We start from the raw sequence: 21,786 nt of genomic DNA, 5'->3' as shown, positions 1-21,786 counted from the left end.
GCAAAGCACTACCTCCGACTCTGACCCTATGTCTCCGACCGGGGTATGCAAGGACCCTGCTCACTGCTATTCTCTGACTGGCGAAACATGAGCCGACTGGGACCAATAGATCGGGGACGCCCGCTCGGAAAGGACCAGAGAACGAACAGAGAAAAGCAAGGCAAGGCGCACAAGTCAAACCATGATATCAGGGACCATACCCTGTACACCTGTAGGAACAGTACTCTGCAACCGCCCTGACACGAACAATGTTGTAGGCGCCGAGATTTGGCCTACAGTATTGTGGGCGCCATTAACTCCCATACGGTAAGCCCCCCCACATGCCTCTGCGCATCGACAGTGTTGAGGGCATCGGGATTTACCGTACCGAGTGAACATGGTGAAACTCCTCACATGCCTCTGGGCATCCATAGTATATGCAGGTACCGACATCTACCCTGCCCAAACAAGACGACGTAACCTCCCACGTGCATCTGACATCCAATAGTAGTGTGGGCGCCTACCATCATCCTGTACCCGCCAGCGTGGGTAACAAGACTTAGAAGCATACGTACTCTCTCCCTCTCACTTGTAAGGCCATCTCCTTCATCTATAAAAGGGGATGTGCTCTCTCCCAACATTCAATGGAAGCCAGTTCAGACAGGTCGATTCAAGTGCTTCCAGATTCATTAGATTGATCTAGTTCACTAGCTCACAACCACAGAACTGCCAGGTTCGGACCTCAAGCACACGTTTGAACACTTAGCTCATAGCGGAGCTTCTGTCGCTCTCGGTCCATCCGACCGGACCTCTCGTACACCCCATCTTTCTCCTTCTCGCCTGGGCTCAGGAATAAAGTCACCGACTGACTCAAACTGGACGTAGGGCACGTTGCCTGAACCAGTATAAACCCTGTGTCATTGAGTGCTAGGCCACCTCTGATCACAACGTATGGCAAAACTGCAAATATTTACTTGTTGGTCACTTTCTACACCGACAGTTGGCGCCGTCCGTGGGGAAGATGTTGTATGTTCAACACTTTTTGGTCATCAGATGGCCCACTTTTCCACCACCTTCACCATGGCGGGCTCAGGCGATACGATTCGCTTCGGCTCACTGGAGTTTTTCGCACTCCCACCTATTGGTATGTGGGTTCCACCCATCTTTGAGCCGTCCCAGACCTTCCATTTTGGAAGCCTGGACTTCTTCGCCGACCGGCTCGGCGTACTACACCTCCGCGAGGAGGCACCCGTTCGGGCGCTCGTCGGAGGGGCACCCTCCACCAGCTCTGGGACGCACGACAACTTCAACAACGCGGCATTTGCGCTTCATTCCGAGCAAACGCTCTGCTCAAACCTCGCTGTAAGTAATATGCGTACTATTATTTACTCTTTATTTACTATCTCCCGCCGATCAAATAGGGGATATGCATTGCTTAGTGCGAACACATAGTGGATATGTGCTTATGCGTGTTAATGATGAGCGATTGCCAAGAGATGACCAAGCTTTGATTTAGTGTTGAGATTAGTAACCAGGGCGTGAGTAGTGGTGCGTGTGCAAACATGTCTCTTGTCTTGTGATGTGCAGGTGTTGAACGTTGAGATGGTTGACAACAATGGAGAAGGTCAAGCGAGTTGACGATGGACTCAGAGCAGTGAAGGCCGAGCATAGAGGCATGGACTAAGGGACTGAGGGCCAGAGAATGGACCGCGTGGACGGCTAGCACTTGGCGACATCGGCATGTAAGTGTACATGCGATGGAGCGTAGACAGTGTTGAAGGATGTCAAGACAGAGTATTTATTTAGTTAAAGTTAAGATCTATTAACTCTTCAAAATACGACATCTGACCGCTCCAGGAGCCACTTCACCATGTGACCAACCAAACGGCAACACAACCAATAGCTCCACCAAAAAAGGTCTCACCCGTCGACTGGAGCTAAAACGCCATGGAGGAGCTGAAAAGTTTGAGCTTCAACCGGCTCCATCTCGCTCTCGTGGACCCTGTCTTACTCACACTCTGGAGGAGCCGAGGAGGAACCACCCATAGCTCCGGCTTCCTCGTGCGCTGCACCTAGTGACAACATAATTTGCACTCCGCCACAGCGCCATATGGTGAGGGGCCGACGCCGGTGGAGGAATCTAGTGCCGATGGAGGAGGGCCGGTGCCGGTGTGGTTGCGCAGGGATTGGGGATGGCGAAAGAGATCTATGAGAGAGATGCGGGCGTGAGAGATCCATGAGAGAGATGAGGAGAGATGAGAGATATAGAGGAATAAAATGGTGAACCCAATGACAGGTGGGTTTATGTATGAAGTGGACCCAATAAAAAACTGCTCCACTAAATAAGCAGAACTATTTTAGTTAAAATTGTAGCTCTACCAAATGAGCCACTCTGTGAGGGAGACAGTATGCTGTCGCCAACCAAGAAAATAGACACACATGCCCATGCCAAGGATGACAGCAATCGGCAACCACTACTCCCTCCACCCCCTTGTAAGTGCCTTTCTCACACATCGAAGAGTCAAACCTACACAACATTGATCAAATATAAGTCGCTTTGACTTTTTTTGGTACATCTATTTGCTAACATTTATAGTATATATTTCTTTTGTTTCAAATTATAAGTCGCTTTTACTTTTATGGTATATTCATTTTGCTATCCATCTAGATATAATAATATGTTTAGATATATAGCAAAATGGATGAACCAAAAAAATTAAAACGATTTATAATTTGAAACGGAGGGAGTAATAAGTATCATTAGATTGTTCATTGAAAATAATTTTGTAATACACTTATTTGGAGATACAAATGTTACTGATATTTTCTATAAATATAAAATGTAGGTGATCCTTGAGAAGGGAGGGAGGGAGTACACCTTATTGCTTACTCGCAAAAAAAAAGAGTACACCTTATTGCTATTTGCTACGGCCTGCCGCTAGCATCGGCCGTCGCCCTTGAGGGCCGGCCCCATCTCCATGGCGAGGTTCCGAAGCACGTACTTTTGGATCTTGCCGGTGGAGGTCTTGGGCAGCTCAGCTCGGAAGACAACCGTTCGGGGCACCATGTACTGTGGCATGCGCTCCCGGCACCACACGGTGATGTCGGCCACGGTCACCGTGCCCGCCGCATCATCCTTGAGGCTCACGAACGCGCACGGTGTCTCGCCTCTTAACTCGTCTGGTCACGCCACCACGGCTGCCTCGTTCACCGCCGGATGACTGTAAAGCACCGACTCGACCTCCACGCTGCTGATGTTCTCGCCAGCATTGATGATCACGTCCTTGGAACGGTCTCGAATCTCCAGGTAACCGTCTGGATGCATCACGCCGATGTCCCCCGTGTAGAACCACCCGTCCTCACATCACCTCGTCGTCATTGTGATAGCCGAGCATGACACAACCGCCGCGGAACACGATCTCTCCCATCGTGGAGCCGTCACGGGGCACACTGCTGTCGGTTTCCCTGTCGATGATGTCAACTTTGCCCATGCTCGACGTGCGCACGCCTTGCCTCACCTTCAGTCGTGCACGCTCTGACGCTGGGAACCTGTCCCACTCACCCTTCCAAGTGCAGGACACCGGCAGGCCCACGGTCTCGGTTAGCGTGTACCCATGGCTGATCTCGAAGCCAATGGCCTTTGTGCGTTGTATCACTGCTGCCGGTGGTGGCGCGCCGGCCGTGCGGATGCGCACCTTTCCTGGGAGCGGCCGTCGCACGCCCTCGGGGGCGTTGGCCAGCATGTTAAGCACGACGGGCGCGCCACAGAGGTGGGTGACCCCACGGCTCGCGATGGCGGCGTACACGGTGGCAGCGTTGACGCGGCGGAGGCAGACGTTGGACCATAGCCATCCCCCACGGGAAACTCCAGCTGTTGGCATGGAACATGGGGAGCGTCCATAGGTACGTCGGCCTCGGCAGAACCGCCCATTCAATGAGTGAGTCAAGTGTGAACAAGAAGGTCCCGCGGTGGCAGTGCACCACGCCCTTGGGCTACGACGTCGTGCCGGAGGTGTAATTCAGAACAATCGGGTCCCACTTGCTCACCGGGTGCACCCACGCGAACTCCGGGTCGCCTTTGTTGAGAAGCCTCTCGTACATTAACGTGTCAGCAGGGGCACCCGGGAACTCCTCATGAGGATCCTCGATGGCGATCACGCACGGGATCGGGTGCCCCGGCGGGAGTAGCCGGAGCGCGTCTCTAATGAGCATTAGAGACGCCGGGTCGATGAAGACGAGCTTGGAGCCGGAATGGCAAAGCAGGAAGGCGACTGTGCGCGCGTCCAGGCGGGTGTTGATGTTGTTGAGCACGGCGCCACTCATGGGCATGCCAAAGTGCATCTCGTACATGGCCGGGACGTTCGGCAACAGCAAGGACACCTATATATGCAGTCCGATTCATGGCCTTGTTAATTCCACGTTCCACCGAAGCAAAAACATGCATAAACAAGGAGAATCTCGACGGCGGGAGATGCCGAGGGAGACAAGCGCAGAGGCGAGCCGGAGGCATCGTCGGTGTCTCTGGGACCAGGTGAAGACCATGTCGTGGTACACAACGGAGGGGCAGTCGCCGAAGACGGTGGCCGCACGCTCCAGGAAGCCCAGCAGCGTGAGCGGGCATGAGTTCGCCGGATTCGCGCCGAGATTGCCCATGCCATGGGGTGCCCGGAGGCGGCTTGGCTTGGCCTTGCGTTGCGTGAGCGGTGATATCTTCACCTGTCTAGAACCCGGAGGTTTGTTTCCAAGGTTGGCCACGGTGAACATGTTCCCCTTTCCATGCTTACAGTTACAATAGTATCGTCCTCTAGTATCTTTCACTGTCAACTTCAGACTACAAAGGCACAAAGATATAACATTAGAGGATGAGAATGGGCCGACCCGGCCCTGGCTTTTGACTTGGCCCCGTGGCCCTAAGGCATACAATGCGTTCCTATTGTGCCATGTTTCTGCTGACAGTTCTGACTGTACAATAAAATGCATCATATTGCCCCTGCGCCCGTATATTATATACTTGTTACTGCCGCCGTACCTTTTTCATTATCTAGTTAACTGGTAGATCATGTAATACACTGTGATACGGATATAAAGACTGACCAAATGTAGTTGCTCATGAATTGGCCAAACATGCCATACGTGTACACAACATTTGGTTCAAAATATAGTCCTGCGTACAAATATGTTCAAAACATGCCAAATATTTCCTTTAGTTTTATCTACTTTTACTTTTAAAATATATTATTCTTCGGTGTACTTCTAAGCATAGATATGATCACAAATTATCACCAACTGTGCTTATTCAAAAAAAAAGATTAACAAATTAAAGAAAAATATTATTATATGATATGTGTATCGATCCATCGTACCCATTGGGTCAATAGATTCCAGCTCTATTAACCTACTTTAAACTTTGAGACCACCGGCCCCGCGACCATTTGTCTTTATTTTGTGAGTCAGGTCAACTACCCGGTGGTTCTGAATGTGCATTCAGATGATGGAACTTTCGAGTTTCAACTTTCAAATCCAAAACTGACACCTACCAATATTAATATTGCAGTTTTTATTTCTGACATGTTTTCTTTACTCTCAAACAGTTTACAACGGTTGCAAGGCATCATTTTGGAACTCCAATTGGCTTCATGGCCAAGCCCCATCATGGCTATTCACTTGCCTATACAAGCACGGGCAAAAGAAAGAACTGAACGGTGAAAGAGGCCATCAAGGGACAAGTCTGGATTAGGGACATTGCCTACAATCACTGAGAGAATACTTGAGCCTTTGGAACGCACTACAGTCAGCCCGGATCAACTTGGAAGATACCTATAAAGATGTAATAGTCTGGACCTTTGAAGGATCAGGACAATACTTGGCCAGCTCTGCCTACAACATTCAATTTGCGGTCAGATCCCCTCGAACTTCCCAAAACTTGGATGGAGAGTCTTGGCACCTCCACGATGCAAAGTTTTGGTTTGGCTACTCCTACAAAATAGGCTCTGGACAATGACTTGCCTCCAACTACGTGGCTGAAAAAACAACTACTTCTGCGCGCTATGTGAAAGGAACCTAGAGAAAGTCACACATCTATTCATTGAACGTCCCTTCTTGCAAAAAGTTTGGGATCTTGTAGCAACCTGGAGCAACGGTCAAAACTTATTTCCATCCCATTGGACGACTGAGAATGATATGGAAGATTGGTTCTACCACATGACGGGTCAAGGTACGAAGATGGCACACACGTTGACAGTTCTGACCCTACGGAAACAAAGAAACGCAATGATCTTCAGAGACTTTAGAATAACAGCACAAGCGCTTTTTTCTCATAAATTAAGGATATATGCTCCGCCTGGTACTTCGCGGGGGGAAGGTCCTCTATCCTTTCATGGAGTATATAGAAAAGCTAAAAGGTCTTATAATTTAGAATGACTGGAGTATATGTCGTAGCTATAAAGTTATGTGCGATATGACCATCTGGCACGCAAATTAAAGCCATAAAATTGCTCTGGGTTGGTTCTTTGAACCATTCGTTTCAAATTGCATAGCTCTTTGTACTGAAAACTGTACTATGCAAATATGTTATTTCAGGTGAACAAAACGATAAAAGTTTTACAAGCAAGTTTATCATGCATCTACATATTAGGTTTTCAATGTTGCAGAAAAGCTAAATCTAATAAGATCAAGAATGGAAATTATATCCATGCGATGTATGTTAGGTCTAGCTAATAGATACCTTGCCTAATATTTTTCTTATCTTTCCTATTTCTCAAGAGAGAAAAAATAAGTATATATATATATCTTTGCTATTACCTCATATAAGATAATCTATGATAATGGTCATCTAGATCGACGATCTGCAGTCATTTCAGTGTACATTGCTAGCAAAACCGGTTAATAATTGGCTTTTAAATATTTGCATATTTTCTTATAAACTTGGATCCAGAAAAGTTAGACTTCAGATGGAACTAAAACAACTTATGATTTGGACCCTATAAAGTGTATCTAGGTGTAAGTTTTAATAAAGGTGGTGCAATGAGGGTGTTGGAACCTCCCATAGCGACTGATTTTGTTAGCACAATTTATAGATACAATCAGGCCAATATATTTATAGGGTAGATGGTTGAAAAAAAATGAAATATTGAAATTCAGTGGTCGGATAGATTCTTCCAGGTTTTAACATAAGAAAGTCCTAGCATTCAGGGTGTTTTTTTAACGAATCAATCAGCTTGATTTCTTGTATAATTTTCAGATGAAAAAAAATACAAGACCAAACATATTTTTAAGAAAAAATGATTTCAATGTCTTGCAGCTGATATAGAGTTTTTGTGTTAGATACTTGGAACCTTAATTTCTTTTATAAAGAAATAAATAACGTTTGAAACTTACCACCTGAAACTTTGAACCTTCAAGTACTACTAGTGTAAATAAGGAAGAAAGCAAAGTTAAATAATTTCAGGTTTTAAATGAGTTATTTCTGGATGAAGTCAATGCAAGACTTACCTAAATTGTGACGGGGACGAGAGAGAAAACCACGAGGCGGCACTACTTAGCATGTCGGGCAACGTTATCCGTAGCTCACTACTGATCTCGCCACTTGAGCGCGATATGGACGGCCGGTGCCTTCTCTCTCAGTACCAACGGCGGTCTCGTGGATCTACGTGCGGTCTCGAAGTGGCGATAGTATGTAATAAAGCAGCTGACAGGGATAACGAATTACCGCTGTTGATTTCAAAGCAACGACAGCTTATCACTTCTAGTAGTTTTGATACAAGCTGTAGTAATAATGTTACTGGCAACAATGATAATAAACCACATTTGTAGTAGCCTTCTCTCATAGTAAGTTAATTTATTTCGACAAACACTTTTTTTTGTATGTTCCAATTGGCCATGTTACTATAGACTGGTTTATTGTAACACATCTACTTGTCTATAGGAACATTTGTCTAGTGTTACAATGATTTTTGCTGTAACACTTTTTTTTTCTCTAGTAACACTTAACATCTACTTGTTACTGTAGGTTGGAAAAAGTGTTACTAGCTCTCTTAGTAACATATTTTTTTGTATGTTCCAATTGGCCATGTTACTATAGACTGGTTTATTGTAACACATCTACTTGTCTATAGGAACATTTGTCTAGTGTTACAATGATTTTTGCTGTAACACTTTTTTTTCTCTAGTAACACTTAACATTATGGTGGAATACATAGTTTGTAACATATTTATTTATCTATGGGAACATTTGCCTAGTGTTATAGTGATTGTCTGCTATAACATTTTTTTTAGTTCTAGTAACACTTCCACGTTATGGTAGAGCACAGTATGGAATAAAGGAACACATTGTTTTGTAACACTTGTTTATATCTATTGTAACATATTCAAATTAGAAAACAAATATTTGTTTCGTCTATATATGTGACACACGGATTATTATAGAATCACACAAACATGACACATTGCAAAATCACATAAACCACAAATTTCAATAATCATAACAAGATCCACATATAGTAGGATGATTTCAAACATAGTGCTTGTTCAGATTAAATCATAGTATTTGTACATAACGATATGGCTCTAGAGAGCAAACACACATAGTCCATACTAGAAAGAAAAAATCAAGAACTAGCTAGGATTCATAAAGTCCATTGCTTCTTCTTCCATTATTCTTCGTACAAATCGATGTAGGAATTCAACCATTAATCATTTGAACCTACAAAGAAAATGTAAGTTGTAAGATTACAAATTAGGCCACATATGTACAATGATGTAAGTTAAGAAATCTAGTTTGAACATACAAACATCGAAGGCCAAGCAATTGAGACTCCTTTGGCTTGAGCATCACCAATATTGTTGCACCCAGGCCTAGGCCTCACTAATGGCTCATCTTTTGCTATAGCATGATCGATATGCACTTTGTAGAATTGACTTCCTGTCTTAACTCCACCAACAATGGCTTCTGGATCAGTGCTCAAGAGAGTTGCATAGGCCACATTAGGCTTATTAGGATATTTTGAAGTCATTAGTAGCACCATGGACCCAACCTACATTAATTTGACATAATCTCTTAGTGACCAACAACCTTTAGTTGTACATCAAGATCATGCAATTAGAACAAGTGTATTATGTTCATCTACCTTCATTACAGGAAGTTGTTTAGGTGCTTGACGCTTGTTGCATGTAACCTTGCCATGAGCCACCTCCTCGTGTGCAATGGTCATAGTCTCTCCAGGCCCTCCATGATGACCCTTACACATAAAATGAAGTATGAAGTATTAAGACAAAAATTCCTGTATAAATACAACAAAGTGTGGTTCAGAGATACCTTTTGTTTCTTTGTTGTTTTACTTGTGGTGGATAAAAGTAGACTGTCATCATCACTATATTCAGACTCACATGTTTTTTTATTCTAGTAAAGAGAAAAAAGACAGTAGCATGAGTTAATATAAAAAAATCCTTTGTGAATAAAATAGTATTAAATTCACAAAAAAGTGACTTTACCAATTCATCCCTGTGTTCAAGGAATCCATCATTCTGGTTGGGTGCAACACAGTGAACTATCTAAAAATTAAGCAATTAGATGAAAACATAGAAAATAGAGCAAATACTAGATATGGGATGCATCTAACATAAAGCAGATCATGGTGCTCCTACTGTAATTTTTTTCCTAAACAGAAGGGATTGCAAAAATTGATAAATTTGATTATTGTGTTATTTTCCTTGCTCTATTGCTTAATTTTCGTTCTAAAAAAGCAATGGAATCTAACAAGAGAACTTTTAGTATAAGACACCTAAGTTACAGAATGGCAGTAACCTACTTCGCCAAAAGAACACCCAAGTTACAGTAATAGATTCTCTCATTTTCTCGTCTCTCAGGCTCATATCAATGCACATTGGCAAAGGCAAGAAGAAGAGCAGAGAGCGCTCTAAAATATTCTTAAGAACACACAAGCTAGTGGAAAGAGGAGAAGTGATGCAACTGGAAACAAGTCACATACCTTTCCGCTCAAAAAGCGTAAGTGAAAGGCATTTCATTCATGCTAGATATAATCCCACGTCTAAAACAATATAATAAGTGCTTTTATAATACTCTCATCTCAAATTAGAACACATTCAAACTGAAGTAATTTAAAAAAAAATATAGCTCAAGTTTTTGCGAGGTTCGTGCGAATTTAGGTAAACCTTGTATGCTGAACACATTCAAACTTGTATGCAGGATTCTGACTCTAGATAATACCATATCTTAAGACATGATGCTAAACATGGAATGTATTTGAACAAAGAGGACATGGAACTCAGTAAAAAGTTCCCACTGGAACAGTGCAGTACAATCTAGATAAACCTTTTTTTAGTATATACAGCCATATGTTGTTCAGTAGAGGGACAGTACAAAGGCACAAATTTAATTTGACCCATATTGTTTACATATTCCTTTCATATGCAGTTACAAATACCATTTTACAGTAAAGTTCACCGAAGTTGTCAATCCCCTATGACCTACAATTTAAACTCTACTACACTAGACCCAAGGACATCTCTTCTAATCACATCTCTTACCTGCACAACACTTCTAATCACACATGAATTTTCGGTCACAAGCATCTGTTAGCTTCTTGTATTTTCCATCACTAGCATCAGTTAGCTTCTTTGTATTTTACTATTTTCAAGTGCTATCGATCAGTATTTTCAGTCACTAGAATCTGTTAGCTTCTTGAATTTTTTGGTCACTAGCATATGTTAGCTTCTTGTATTTTCTGTCATTAGCATTTGTCAGAGTTTGTATTTTCTGCAAGTGCCAACGATCTCTATTTGTATTTTTAGTCACTACAATCTGTTACTTGGCACTCTACTCTAATGAAATAGCAGAAGTGGATGAGGCGCAGAGGATGTAGGACATGTTCTCATTCATGTCGAGCCTCGGCACCACTCTCCCGGGTGTGGTGGTGCCCCAGTCGCTGTCGCTCCAGTTGTGCCTCCTACTCCTCTGGCTCTAGGCACTCCGGTGAGTATATATATATGGTTGATCAAGTCCTTTAGCTTGTGTAGATACTAATGAATTCAATTCTCTTTTGTGCAACAGTCGTCGGGTTCGAACCCGACTCCTTCGCCTCAGCACACACACCCCGGCTGGACAGGTCCACAACCGCACGGAGGTGCCCCTTCAGGCTCCCATTGGGATCAGTGGCAGTAGGTGGTGCCCCTTCATGTTTCATTGACTTTTCTTGATCTAGGACTTGTGTTGGATGAAGACTTCTTAGATGTTGTCATGGATTTGCGCATTGGATGTGCGTGTGATGGATTATGCAGGAGGATGTGCTTGTGATGGATGTTGGATGTGCTTGTGATGTATTATGGATGTATGTGATGGATTATGTATGCGTTTTGTGTGATGCTAAATGCCTGTGTGCTGTCTCATGTATTATATATGAGTTTTGCGTGTTTGCTTTCAAAGGAAAGCAACAAACAAAAAAAAATTACAAATTTCCCAGCTTTGTCGAGTGCCAACACTGGGCAAAGAAGTCTTGCCGAGTGCCAGGGGTGTGGCACTCGGCAAAGCTGGAAAAAAATGCTGCAAAAACAGCCACTTCCCCAGTTTTGCCGAGTGCCACAGCCTGGCACTCGACAAAGAGATCAATTTTGCCGAGTGCTAGATGGTACCACTCGGCAAAGACTATTTTTAAAAAGATTTTTTTTTTAAAAAAATGGTTTCTTTGCCGAGTGCTGAGCCCTAGCTCTCGGCAAAAATTCAAATTTTGCCGAGTGCCAGTCCCTAGGCACTCGGCAAAGCCGGCGTCAAATGTTGACGGCAGTTATTTTTTTGCCGAGTGCGGGCTTGGCACTCGGCAAAGACTTTGTCGAGTGTCGATTTTTAGCACTCGGCAAAGAAATTTTTGCCGATAAAATCTTTGCCGAGAGACCTTTGCCGAGTGCGGCGCTCGGCAAAGCCTTTGCCGAGTGCTTGGCTGGCTTTGCCGAGTGCCCCCAGTACTCGGCAAAGAGGGCGTCTGCAGTTGTGAGTGCAATACTACTACTGCTAAAGTTTTTTTTTAAAAAAAAACTACATAAACAGTGGAACCACAGCTCAGAATGGAGTGCAGTACAGTTCAGAAGAACCAATGGTTTTGAACTCTCAAGTTTGAGTTTCTTCATTTAGACCAAAAACAGTAATACAATATGGTATGATCATATGACACTGAATCGACATTGCTAATGTCTAGAGATTTATGAGATGCAAAATCAGTACAAGAGTAGAGAAGGCGTATTTTTCCTTGCCGCGAACCAATCAAATTTCACCGATTCAATAGAGGCACACGAAACACCGCCATGCACTTACTAGCATCACATAAGGGCCGCACCTTTTTCCACCAATCAAGACAATAATAGAAGAGAAATTAAAAAAGCGGAGAGCGATCACTCACGCCATAGGACGATGACGCGTCCAACGATGGCTTCGAGCATCTGGAAGATGTGCTTTGCTGTCGACGAGGAATCGGAGGTACCCCGCCACCACATCTGCTCCTCCCTGGCCGGAGAAATTGCTGCTGCATCCGCACCTCCCCGGCCTGAGCTTGCATCGCCCGCTCGCCGCATCCGCTCCGCCCAGGCCCGAGCCAGGCAGCCAGCGCCACTTCCCTCCGCTGGCTAGCCGCCGCATCCGCACCGTAAACACGGAGCCGCCCACCCGTGCCTCCCCATCTCGATCGGAGACGGAGGCCGAGATGCTCTGGCCCAGTTCACATCCCCACCGCGGTCTACAGACCCCGGCCGCGGCACGCCGGATCCAGGTCACGTCGAGCCCCCTTGGCGGCAGAGACAACTGTATCGAAGTAGGCAACGTGTGGTGGGCGCCGGGCGGTGGATGATGGTGCGTGCGGTGTACCTGAGAGCTCACCGCCGATTTGTCCGCTCCCGGAGGCCGCGGGCCTCGATGACGTGCAGCACCAGCCCCCGGCGCTCCGCGTGTGACTTGTACGGATCCGCACGTCCCTTCGCCGATTCTTCGGATGCTGGCTGCCGGCGTGGATCATTTAAACAAAGTTGGGGGCAGTGGCACGCTGTGTCGAGGGTGGGAGGATTGGAACGATAGAGGAATGAGTTGCTGGCATCTTCCTTCTAGATCTGTGGGAACAAGTGAAGGCCTGAGGGGGAGGCGGCGGGATGAGCTGAGGAGTGCGAGGAAAAGAGATGAATAGATTAGGGTTCCGAGCAGCCCTAAGCTATAATACTTTCAATCTGCGAGACGAGAGGAGTTTGTGGTGTTGTGAGGAGCAAGCGGCTATAGGTACTTTGAAAAATTTCGGCATTCTGCATGGGAGCCGGTGTCAATTTGATTTTTATGATTTTATTTAATAAAATATTATTTGAATATATTGCTTGGTCCTCGAATTTAGTTTATAGTTCAATGTATTATTTATCACACTTAGATCAATTGTGAGGTCATTTTTAATAATAAGTAGAAATGTATTCATTAAAAGTTACATCATTGTGAAAGAATTATTGTATTTAATTTATTATAAACGAACATGTGAAACAAAAGTTTAATTTGATTTTCACATAGGTAAGAAAGATAGATTTATGTATTAATCACCTTTGAACCTAGTAGTGACGGGTGAGGAGAACGGACACTTTTAGGGCCCTTTTGGCGCAGCTCCCACTAGTAGAGAAATGATCTTTCATCCGCTTTGATTTTGGGCTTTAGTCTCGGTATTTTTTACGCCCGGGAGTAAAGGAAGAATTAATCCCGGTTGGAGCTACCAACAGGGACTAAAGGCCCCTGTCCTGGCACACTTTCGCAGCAGGCCATCTTTTTATCCCGGTTGGTGTTACCAACCCGGACTAAAGGTCCTTCAACCTTTAGTCCCGGTTGGTAATACCACCCGGGACTAAAGGGTGACCTTTTAGTCTCGGTTGGTGTCACCAACCCGGATTAAAGGTCTCCCACCCGGGACTAAAAGTACCCCACAGGTCAATTCAAAAGGAGAGTGTCCAGGACCCTGTCACATGTGGTGTGCAGCTGAATTGGTAAAGAGTTTATGCATGAAGAAAGAGGTCCTGAGGATGAACCTTTAGTCCCGATTATATAACCCGGGACTAAAGTCCAGGACCTTTAGTCTCGGATTCATAGTCCCGGTTGGGAAACCGGGACTAAAGCCAGTTTCCAACCGGGACTACAACCCATTTCTCTACTAGTGTCCTAACCCCAGCTTCACTCTTTGGCTAGCCGAACCAATTCAGTTTCTCGCAAGAAACGGAAGAATCGAACCCAAACGCTCCAGATGTGAAATGTTCCACCGGTTTCGTGATTTTTTTTTGCCTACGGGAGAGAAATGGGAGTAGGCTGGTTTCACTGTTTCTGATTATACTCTCCCCCATATGCTAGAGATTGTTTTTCCTTATTCTTTTTTATTGCAACAATTTTTAAATGGCTTGCGTTTAGGTTGTTATTTGCCCATAAAAATCAAGATTTTGTGGAGCATATTTCTATTTTATATGATTTTTTAAAGAAAACATTTACTTAGGAAATAGAATCCAGTCTAATAGCCAAACTGTTTCATGATGTGTTTCTCATTCACCGCGTAAAACGTTTCTTCAGTGAATCTACATCTGAAACGTTTCTACAAGAATCTTGAACCCTACCAAATGGCCCCATAGCTTTCGCGGAGCCCTACCAAACACTTAGGGCCACTTTCGCACAACTCCCAACCCCAGCTTCACTATCCACTTCCGCAGAGCCCTGCCAAACATTTAACATCACTACTACAAAAAAACATTTGTAGCAACGCCCCCCCTTTTTTTTAGAGACGGCTCTATATTGAGCCGCCCCTACAAATAGTGCCCCAATGAGCCGCACCTACAAATCCATTTGTAAGGGCTGCTGGTGTTATCAGCTGCCTCTACAAATGGCTTGATTTGTAAGGATAGCTCTATATCAAGCCGCCGCCTCGACAAATAGACGTCGAATAGTAAAAATTAAGCACTAAAATTCAATTTTTTAAATGACCTCGGATGAAGAAATGACCAAAATAAAAGTTATAGATCTCGAAAAGTTATGAAACTTTGCTGCTTACAACCTTTTCATTTGAAATAATTTACTACTTCAAAATGTTGTTTGAAATTCAATTTTGAAATTGTCGAAGAACATTGATTTCTCTTTTTAATCTCTAACTAAAACTTGTAACTAGTCTTTCTCCCTCGTACTAACTTCAAATTTGATAATTTTTTTTTGTAAAACTTTCTAAAATGATGCTCTATCAATTTATTGTGTTCTTACGGCTATTATTTTATCCATCTTTTCATGTGACTGAGTTTTACCTATTTGAATTTTGAATTTCAAAAATGGCAACTTCAAATGTCATTTTGAAACATTAAATGATTTCAAATGAAAAGGTCATAAACATAAAAGTTGTAAAACTTATCAAGATCTACAACTTTTATTTTGATTATTTCTTCATCCGTCAAGAAAAACTACGTTTGAATTTCTCAAATTTGAATTTCAATTTTTTCAAACGACCTCGGATGAAGAAACTACCAAAATGAAAGCTGCAGATCCTAAAAAGTTATGAAACTTTGTAGTTCACAACTTTTGGATTTGAGATAATCTCGTCAAGGAAAACTATGCTTGAATTTCCAAAAATTTGAAATTTGAAATTTTTAAACGACCTCGGATGGACAAACAACAAAAACAAAAGTTGTAGATCTCGAAAAGTTATGAAACTTTATAGTTGACACCTTTTTTTTTAAATCATCTTGTCAAGGAAAACTACGTTTGAATTTCTCAAATTTGAAATTCAAATACTGTAAACGAGCTCGGACGGAGGAACTAATAAAATGAAAGTTGTAGATCTCCAAAAGTTATGAAACTTTGTAGTTGATAACTTTTTTATTTGAATTCATTTAGGGTCTCAAACAATTAATTTAAATTCGGTTTAGCATAATATGTGGGGAAAGAAAATTAGTTATTGACACGTATGAGTGATGGGTGGAGTGGTTAGAGGAGAAAATGCGCGAGCCTGAGGTCGCTGGTACGAACCCGACGACCGTGAAGCATGCGATGTTCACGTGAAAAAAATACGCGACTTGTGGCTGACCGGTGGGGGTCTCCCCAGATTAAAAAAATCCTATTTTTTAGCCCGGATTTGTGAATTTCGTGAAACGGATTTATGGGGGGCTCAATATCCAGCCACCCCTACAAATAGTGAGCCGCCTGACGGCTAGCCAACCACCCCTACAAATCGGCTATTTGTAGCCACCCTTTGGTAGAGGCGGTTGGTAAAACCGCGCCCTACAAATCATCAGGAACCGTCACTACAAATTATATGTGTAGTAGTGCATGCAACTGGATTCTGGTGAGGAGCTGACGAGAATCACTTCTCTATTTACACTACGAGCTGGGAGTAAAAAACCGCTCTCTGCCGCTTTCCTGCGCTGTACTAGTGAATTTGGGCCTTGTTTAGATTGCAAGTTTTTTGAACCCAAATTTTTTCATCCAAAATGGTTCAAAATCTGACATCCAAAGGGGTGAAAAACTTTTCATAGCACTGTTTGCCCTGCCAAATCATTAATGGACTAAAAGACACAAGTGGCACTATTAAATGTATTTGGAGGGATGCTTGCTGCCAGGCTCATCCTTGCATGCGCATGCATGCAAATCCATGCATGCTGCATGCTGCCTGCTCTTCCTTGTATGCTCTCGCATGCAAATCCATACATGCAGCCACAAAGGCCTCCATTGTCCCAGGCACAATGCAGTAGGGGAAACCCAAAATTATTACAACATTCAAATATTATTACAGTCCGAAAATCATTTTACAGTCCTCAAATATTACAATGCATGTACCCAAATATTATAGTCCTCAAATATTACAGTCCTCAAGCAACATTATTACAAGTCCAAGCCGCAATCAAACAATTACAACTCACAAGTTCTCAAACATACACATGTATCAATATCTATTAAACAGCCTGTTCGCAATGCTGTCACGAAAGGCATTCATCTGTTCACGATCTGCGCTATTAGGGGCAGGCTCTGTTTCTGGCTGATCAAGATAGGCTTCAGCCGGCACAAAGTTAACATGATGATGTAGGTGCTGGAAGTCCACATCAAATTGCCTACTCAACCTTATGAAGTTATGCAAAGCAACACAAGCAACTATAATCTGCGTTTGTGTTTGAGGAGGATAGGCAGGGATACTCAACAATATGCGCCACTTCATCTTCAAAACGCCAAAGGCCCTTTCAATCACATTCCTAAGAGATGAGTGTGCATAATTGAATATCTCCTATTTACCTCGAGGTTCTCCAGCGTTTTGAAAGTCTTGAATATGGTACTTCGTTCCCTTGTAAGGAGCAAGGTACCCGAGACGGTTTGGGTAGCCGGCATCCACCAAGTAAAACATCCCTACACCACCAAGTACCTGTAATTGTTAAATGTTTCAATTAGAAATGTCAAATGTACTACCACCTAGTTGTCTACCTTCAGGTGGATGAGGGAAGTCATCCTTGAATGTTGTCATGGCATCCTCGAACACTCTTGTGTCATGGGCAGACCCCGGCCATCCCGCAAGGAGAAAAGTAAAAATCATGTCAAAGTCGCAAGTAGCCATCACATTCTGAGTTGTGATGCCCTTGCGACACAAGTGCTGCACAAACTTATCTTGTGGCACCAAAACAGGGAAGTGGCTGCCATCTATAGCTCCTATGCACCTCTAGAATTTAGGATAGAACCGTCGGTTCCTCACCCTAGGATGCATTGTACTAAATTCTGGGTCCACAGGTTTAATGATATCATTCCCAAGTGCAACAACACAGGGCAGCACTCTATAGAACATGTTGTGGACTGTGGCTAATGACCTCTTAAATCTATCATCAGCTTGCCTATATGATTGTGGAGCACCAACCATCCAAAGGAACATACCTAAAGCCTCAGTTGAGGTGGACTTTTTTGTGTCTTTGAGGTCATACTCATCAGTCAATACCTTGTGCAGTCTATAGAACATCTGGGGTGATTCTAAACATGTTGTAACAGGCAGTTTCATTTGCTAGTTTATGTTCTACCCAGTCCAGCCCAGTCATCTTTGGCACCATATAGTATGCCCTATTGTAGTACTTTTGCATGTGCATGGCATACTGGGACATACCATATACGATTGCAGTTTCTTCTTCGATGTCATCAAAGAATAAGCTGAAGAAGTCCTCCCACTGTTCATCATCATCGTCATCGTCATCCTCATCAATGACCGGAGCAACAGGTTGAGCAGCCCCCTGCACACATGAAACAAACAAATGAACACAAATCAGTTCTAATTCCTAGGGAACAACATACACAGGGCAGCAGTACCTCAAATCCAACAGCACTAACTCCAGAAACAAACAGTATGGCTAAATTCAGACATCACAAGCGAACATCACAAATCACTTAGTTGCTGCCGACAAGTTCGACAACACAACATACAAATGACAGACGTAGTTCAACCAACATGCATCACAGACTTAGTACACGAGGGTCATGACACAAACACATGACAAATGCATTATTAAGAGGGTCTAGTTAACGACCCCGGCATAGTGCTTAATGATGGCCATCCTTCCTTTTGCTTCTGACTTGATAAACATTCTCATAGCAGCTTCGTTTTGGGTGATCATGAGGACACCAATCCACTGCCTCTCATTTTCCTCTGTTGCCCCTGCCTCTTTAGCCAGCTGTATCACTTGGTCAATGGTGTCCATTTTGTCATTCTTCTTCTCTACAGCTTGATTCCTCTCATGCCAAATCTCCTTCAGCGCTTCAGTCCTGTTGTCCAGACTGACGGTCAAGTTCCTTATGCCTTCGTTCATCCTCACTACTGGACTCCTGCCCCTCTTGCTGGGACTAGTAGCAGTGCTGTGGGTGCTGAGGCTGCTGTAGCTTCTCTTGCTCCCAGTGCTCTAAGGGGTATGGACGTCTTCGTCATCGTCACTGCTCACATATAGTGGCGCATTCCTGCGGCTAGGAGCATAAGCGGTTTCCCCTGTCACTGCTACGCCAAGGAACATGCGCTCCAAAAGGTCCATGTAGTCAGGTAGTGTACCCTTAAGCTTGTTGTCCTGCAAAACAAGAATTACAAAAGAACTTGTTTAGAACACATGATTACAACACAGAATTAGGTAAGAAAAACATGATTACAAAAACAGAATTAGGTTGTACCTTGTCGTTGGTTTTCCACCATTCAGCTGAAGCACTGATGGAGCCATCTGCATTGCGCCCCAAGCCTGTCTCCTTGTGATAGAGCTTCTGTAGGTCATTCCATTCCTTCTTCAGCTGGCGGACCCTAGTCCCAAAGATGATGTTGTCATGAACTAATTCTGTCGCTTTGAAGTAACCCTCTGTTAGATTTTTCCAACCCCACTTTGACATCTGACCCCTAGGGCAGTTCCCCTTGTCAATCTCGTCAACGTAGAGCTGACAGAAAGTCCAGGTGTTTTGAGGACTCCACTGGGCCCTGCTAAGGGTACTATGAAATGATGCATAAAGAAAAAACAACACATGGCATAGGTAAACAATATGCCTAAACAAGGACATGGCGTAGGTAAACAATATGCCTATACAAGGACAGCAATGCATGCAAAGCATGCATAAACAGCTCGCATAAACAACATGCACAAGCACAGCACAGCAATCTACTTGTACTAGCACAAGCACTGCATAGCACAGCAATCTACCATGTGAGCAGCACATAGCACAGCAATCTACCATGTGAGCAGCACATAGCACATCAATCTATTTGTACTAGACCACAAGCACAGCATAGCACAGCAATCCCATGGAGAAAGAAACTTTATGTACCGGGACATTAGTCGGAGGGACGTCCTCGTCGGCAGCGGCGGGCTGGACTAGGCTGCGACGCACACCGAGCCTCCTGGAACCGCCAGCTGAGCCGCCTACCTCATCACCATGAGGCCCTAGGGGAGGCACGTGGCGGCGAGGAGGTCGGAGGCCGAGGGAACCCCTGCCGGCGCGGGATGGCACGCGCACAGGAGGGGGCCGTGAGCGCTGCCGCTGCCGCCGTCTTTAGCCGGGGACTGGAGGATCTCCTGGTAACGAGCCAAGCCCGGCCACGAATGGCTGGCGTTGAGGTCCAGCTCGCTGAACCCCAGGTGGCTAAGGGAGGGCGCGTTGCTGCCGAAGCCGTAGCCGAAGACGTCACCGGAGTTGTTGCGGAAGCCGGTGTGGGCCCCGGATCCAGCGTACGGCGGCACCTGGGACAGGAAGTCCCTGGTTTCGGAGCCGTCTCCGTAGCCGGAAGCGTTGTCCAAGGAGCCGTCGTTGAAGTCGCCGTCTTGATTCGAGCCGCCGTGGTACCCGTCCATCGCCGACGAGGAGGTCAAGGACACCCGATCTGGACAAAGGGATGGTGGATCTGGACGTAGGCGGGCTGGATCTGGTGGAGGACTGAGCGGCGGCGCGGGAGACCGAGAGCGGCGGCGACGAAAATGGAGAGCGGCGGCGGCGGAAATGGAGAGCGGCCTAGGGTTCGAGGGGAGAGGGAATGTGTGGGGTGAGGGGCGCGGGGACGGGGTGGGCTGGATCAGGTGCTGGACTGAGCAGCGGCGGGGGAGACCGAGAGCGGCGGCGGGGCGAGAGCGGCCTAGGGTTTCTCGGGGGAGAGGGAGTGGAGACGGACGCGCGAACGGGGCCGTGGTCAGGGTTATACTAGGGATGCACGCAGCCCGAGGCAATGATTGGGCCAGGCCAAATTTGCACCGTGCAGGCCAAAATTTTTTCCATCGGCCGTTTAGATTCCAAATTCCAAAAGTTAGTTTTTTTGCAATTTGGACTGCATCTAAACAAGGACTTGGAATGGTCCTGATGCAATGCAAGAGCATATATATCTAATAAGATATGAAAATATAAGTATACTATAAACTCTCTCAACATATTAAACAAAAATGATATTATTTATCATTGGTTATATTAACTTAATTAGAAATGTCAAATTGCTTTCTTTGTTATATAGAAATTAATTAAATTTTTTTTCTTTATACATTATTAATGTTACAAAATTAATATAATTAGTCACGTTTACCTTCTATCTAGAGACATAGATCGTATAGGATATCCATTCTATCTTTTCAATTCAGATCTGAAATCAGATAGATAAAAATAATGAAAATCAGTTTAGGATATGTCAGTTTATTATGCTGAAAATTGGAATAATTCGTTTTTCTTAAAATTATTTTAGAATATGTTTTGGACATCCTTAAATTGATCTTGCAATGTTTTCTCACAGGCCAAGTTAATTTGATCCCTACATTATTCTTGTAAAAAATGCTATGTATTTCCACCTAAAACAAGAATCTTAGCTTCCCTCCTAAAATATGACCGAAAGTATTTCCACCAAATCTTCCCTCCAAGAAACCCATCTAACTCAAATTAACTATCAAACAGTGTGACCGAATTACTATTTCTTTATTGGCGGGACTGTTTCCCTCCACTTTCTGGAATTGTTCGCAGACAGATTTTCCACCGCCCATTAGCGAAATAGAAGGGATATAAGCGGAGCCGGATGACCCACTTTTTTTCTGTCGTTTTTATTCCTCCTCACAAGGCGAAGCGGGCAATTTGGCGCTTGGCAAGGTGGACTGGTGGAGATCGAGCTGAAACCCTCGACTAACTTCGCCACTCCCTCGTGGATCGCTGCTTGAAGGTACGTCGTCATCATTCATCAACTCCTGATCTGATGATGCTATCTAATCCGAATAAATTCAAGTTCATGTCGCATGCATCTGAACCCTAGACCGAGCGATCCCACTGGGGAAAAATTTGGTCGCCGGCGCGGACCC

The 21,786-nt window shown here is 44.4% G+C and overlaps 1 protein-coding gene and 2 pseudogenes across 3 annotated transcripts; 1 reads left to right on the top strand and 2 right to left on the bottom strand.

Annotated features, from left to right (window-relative positions):
• The window catches only part of LOC136522732 (very-long-chain 3-oxoacyl-CoA reductase 1-like), a 29,939-nt pseudogene extending 23,445 nt beyond the window's left edge, over nucleotides 1-6,494 (top strand).
• Nucleotides 2,918-4,968, bottom strand: LOC136521112 (2-methylpropanoate--CoA ligase CCL4-like; annotated as a pseudogene).
• A 1,989-nt stretch (nucleotides 6,495-8,483) lies between the features above and the next one.
• Nucleotides 8,484-13,097, bottom strand: LOC136522734 (uncharacterized). 3 transcript variants are annotated; one of them, XM_066516543.1, is made up of 6 exons: nucleotides 12,387-13,097; nucleotides 9,469-9,528; nucleotides 9,293-9,376; nucleotides 9,105-9,215; nucleotides 8,766-9,011; nucleotides 8,484-8,680 (listed from the first exon to the last, which is right to left on the bottom strand). In XM_066516543.1, the coding sequence occupies exons 1-6, from the start codon at nucleotides 12,540-12,542 to the stop codon at nucleotides 8,660-8,662; spliced, it is 678 nt and encodes a 225-aa protein (XP_066372640.1). In that variant the 5' UTR covers nucleotides 12,543-13,097; the 3' UTR covers nucleotides 8,484-8,659. The 3 variants fall into 3 exon arrangements, with proteins under 3 accessions (XP_066372640.1, XP_066372639.1, XP_066372641.1); XM_066516542.1 differs by having other exon boundaries at nucleotides 9,469-9,524; XM_066516544.1 differs by lacking the exon at nucleotides 8,766-9,011 and having other exon boundaries at nucleotides 9,469-9,524.
• Nucleotides 13,098-21,786: the final 8,689 nt, after the last annotated feature.

The sequence above is a fragment of the Miscanthus floridulus genome, chromosome 18 (assembly GCF_019320115.1).
Source record: "Miscanthus floridulus cultivar M001 chromosome 18, ASM1932011v1, whole genome shotgun sequence".
Lineage (NCBI taxonomy): Eukaryota > Viridiplantae > Streptophyta > Magnoliopsida > Poales > Poaceae > Miscanthus > Miscanthus floridulus.
This window is presented reverse-complemented; position numbering and strand designations above follow the sequence as displayed.